At 32.9% G+C, this 4162-nt stretch overlaps 1 protein-coding gene across 1 annotated transcript; it reads left to right on the top strand.

The window, feature by feature from the left end:
* Positions 1 to 1450: 1450 nt before the first annotated feature.
* On the top strand, positions 1451 to 2830 carry LOC104106195 (heavy metal-associated isoprenylated plant protein 3-like). The gene is made up of 4 exons (XM_009614687.4): positions 1451 to 1580; positions 1693 to 1877; positions 2343 to 2430; positions 2529 to 2830. The coding sequence occupies exons 1-4, from the start codon at positions 1469 to 1471 to the stop codon at positions 2798 to 2800; spliced, it is 657 nt and encodes a 218-aa protein (XP_009612982.2). The 5' UTR covers positions 1451 to 1468; the 3' UTR covers positions 2801 to 2830.
* Positions 2831 to 4162: the final 1332 nt, after the last annotated feature.

Below are 4162 nucleotides of genomic sequence, written 5' to 3' on the forward strand. Positions count from 1 at the left end.
TTATTATTTTTAGCATTATATTACCACTTATTCATTTTTTCTCTAGGAGCTATCGAATCAAACCCTTTTATTCCCACAAATTTTAGACCACCAAAAGATTCAATCTTTAAATCTGTGTTGTTTGACTAATATTTAAAGAATCATGATAAAGAGTGTGTGTGTATATATATATATATATATATATATATATATATATATATATATATCATTTCAATTTTAGTATTAAGTCATATAAATTAAATTAAATAACAGTTTTATAAGATATTTACTAGACATCAGTGTTAATTCATCCATGTTTATTGTCTGAATGTTTATATAGTTTTTAAAAAGATTATCCTTATTGATATGAGGTGCACGCCTAACATGCACCTTAAATTCAATTTACTAAATTATTTCATTTAAAAATAGATTTTTCTCATGACAAAGCCATCTAAGTAATAAATGAGAACATATATCAAGGACATCATTTGTGAATTACGTGAAATAATATTTAATTAGTTGAACTCAAGTGATATGCCACTGGAATATTACCAGAAAATAAATTTTTAATAATTAATTCTATTCTATTTTATAACACAGAAAAAATATCTTAAAATGTATATGCAAATAAACATAAGTATTTTAAACACTATTATAATTATTTATATGAATGACACTAAATAGCTATAAGCATTATTTCATAACGTTCTGTGACAGTCATTTTATTTCTTTCTACAAAAACTTCAGTTGGATTTAATTTTTGATCCAATTAAATTCTTCCTATGATAACTACACCAAATAATATGGAGTCTCTTTTTGTTTTTCAAATTTTTTCATTTGAGTTCCCATAGAAACGATAAATTTCATATTAGATAGAGTACTTTTGATTAAATAGAACTCATTTTTGTAAGGCCGTGAAGAAATTTTGCTGCATGATAGATGAATACAATTCAACATATTATTCTACTATGTTTCAACTATAAAAATAGATGTACAACTCATATATCAGAGTTATGATAAAGCATTAGTATACTTTGTTATGACATAATGTTTTAAATTTTAAGCTGGTTTAGCTTGATCAATATTCATCATTTTCAAGAGTTTATGTTTTTTAATATTTTGTAATTCATTTACATAGTCTAATAATAATTGCATGATTTTGAAATTTTTATATTCACGCGTTTATTTTTCGGAAAGCTTTTCACAGTAATAAAGATTTATTTTTCTTCATTTTCTTTATCCAATAAAGAGGTGACTATTGTACCACTTAGTTCTCACTGAATCCTGTATTTTCTTTAGTTATTTTTTAATTGTAATGCCTAAAATACACAAGAACAAAAAATAACCCCCCACAAAAAAGAAACTGCACCAGACTAACAGGCCAAACAAGATAACCTCGCGCCAAAAAGCCCAAAACCAAATTTTATAAGTAGTAAACGACAGTAAAAGCCAAATCCCATTGTATGAAAAAACAAAAGTTTCACTCGAAATGGGAGAAAACGAAGAAGGCAAAAATGTTACCGCAATTCTCCAAATAGCCATGCATTGTTCCTGTGAAGGTTGCTCCGAAAGAGTTCTCAAATGCGCTCACGATTTGCATGGTAATGATGAATCTAATGTTTAAATTTCTAATGAATAAACTTTCTTCAATATTCTTTTGTTTCTGTTTAAATTTATTTTTTGATTTTCCTTTTTCAAATTTCTATTGAGAAGACCTGAATTTGTCTCTGAAGATAGAAACAAATGGAACGGCATACAAGGTGACGGTGGTCAGAAATTTTGATCCGGTGAAACTCCGGCAGAAAATGGAGAAGAAACTGAACAAGAAAGTGACGCTTATTTCACCTAAGCCGGATAAAGAAGAAAATAAGATTGACCAGAAGCATAAATGCAAGGAGGTAATACGCTACACACTGACAACTTTCTACTCCGTTCCCGGCGCAATTTACGCCTTGAGCATTTTAGTTAACTGCAGAAAGTTTTTTATCTGTTTCTCTATGAACTGAATTGAATTGATTCAGAATTGCATTTTCCATAGCTTGTTTAATTCATAGTATGTTAATTGTTAATATTACGGATTGATTCTCAATTTGTTCGTATATGGGCTAAATACGGAATTGAAATCACTAGTCACTAATCTGTTACCGGCGCATTTTGCACCGTGCGCATTTTAGTCAAATGCGGGAAGCATTTTTATCTGTTTCACCCAGTGAATTGAATTGATTCGGAATCAAATTTTCCGTAGCTTGTATTCTTTAATTTCTATCTTAATTACTACTACTTATAATTACTAATATTATCGACCGATTCTCATTTCTCGATTTGTTCAACTTTTCTCGTTTGCTCAATTTCCGATCGAACAGCTTTCAGTGACGACTGCAGTGTTTAAACTACCTCTGAACTGCGACGCTTGCAATGAGCAGATTTACAAAATTATCACTCGAACCGGAGGTAATATATCATTATCGAACTCATCGCTGATATATTTCGTGCAACTTCAAACCACAAAATTCGACTCGCTACGTGTTGATCAATTCTCTAAATTACAGGATGTAGGAAGATGAAAATGGATTGGGAAAAGAATTTGGTGACTGTAACGGGAACGATAGATGTGAAATCTTTAGCGGAATCACTGAGATATCGCCTGAGGAAAGATGTTGAAATTTTGACAGTGAAGGACAGCAGAACTGGTGTTTACCTGCCGGAGTTTGAATATCTGTACCGGTGCTCAACTACGTGCAGGTCGGTGACAGCTGGAGATTTGTATCACGCTGCGGAGGTGTTCAGTGATGAGAATCCAAATGCTTGCACAATTCTGTGAATAATTTTTGGTAAGTGGAAGAAACTTCTAGTAGTATATATAATTGCAAATATTAAATAATTAATTACCTAGGTTAGCAAAATTCATGCACTGTTATGCTAGTAGTAATGAGGGACTTCGTTGATTTTGTTCTGTCCGATTAAAAGGCATACTTGTTACATAGCAGGTTTCAAAACTTTGCTTACAAGCTACAACAGAGATTAGATTTGTGAGACCTATTTTGCTCATTGTTAAAAACTGAATGGTGAGAACTGAGAAATTTATATTTAACTTTCTTAGTTTTGGTTAAATGAAGTGTTGAGATTGGATAACGATAGATACTTCTAAATTGGTGAGATTAATCACATGATCATATCTTAGGTCGACCTGCAACATCAAGCCAGAATTAGGTAGTCAACAAAAAGGCATATGCTTCAACTTAATGTTAGAGAGTAAATGTTGGTAATGCAGACAGTATACCTTTAGACGACATAGGTAGTCAATTTTTTCGTAGAGAAACTACGCAAAAATAGTTGAAAAACAATCTCAGTAAAAAGAAACCTTGGTTAATATATCAAGTTGTGGTATGATGATTCACCAAAAATGCAGTCTCAGCAATATGCAAAGAACTGCAGCCTTCCAAATATCCTTCCCATTGCTTCATAGACACAAAAAAACCATGAGTATAGATTTGGCATGGTAACCTGCAACAATCAAACTAGAATCATGTTTTTGCTCAACAAAGACAGTGATGCTTAAAATTTCAACAGGTGAATTTACCCCCCCCCTCCCCCCCCCCCACTCCACACACACACACATTCATTAAATCCTTTAATTGCAGCCTAATGAAAAGCATGAAGTTTGATTAAGAAGAAGCTCTAGTAGGGCAAGCAACTACTCGAAATGATTGATAGAGTACATTTTGCCAGGCAGTCCAAAACTAATGGTGTCTACAATGATCCTTCTCCCTTAAAGAATACTGATGTTTCGTTTCTCTAAATGATCCTTCTCTCTTGAATGATGACTCCTTTTCGTGGATTTATCCGTGTCCCTTTCAATGTCTTCTCGCTCCCTTTTTCTATCAAATTCCCTTCCCCTATCACGTTCACGAAACTTTAGTCTTTCCTTATCCCTCTGTCTTTCCCTGTTCCTATCTCTATCCTTGTTCTTTTTCTGCACCAGCATCTGTTATCTGATCAATTTTTGCATGCTCTTCTTTTGACTCCCCATCTTTAGACTCGTCATTACTCTTCTTTGAGTCCTTCAACTTATCGAGAGCAGCTTTTATTACTACCTCCTTAGCCACTTCTTGTCTTCTATTGGACGTAGCAATCGAGCCTCCTTCCTTGCATACAGGGATATATTGGGCTTTTGGAAGACTGT

Source organism: Nicotiana tomentosiformis, chromosome 11 (assembly GCF_000390325.3).
Source record: "Nicotiana tomentosiformis chromosome 11, ASM39032v3, whole genome shotgun sequence".
In the NCBI taxonomy this organism is placed as follows: Eukaryota; Viridiplantae; Streptophyta; class Magnoliopsida; order Solanales; family Solanaceae; genus Nicotiana; species Nicotiana tomentosiformis.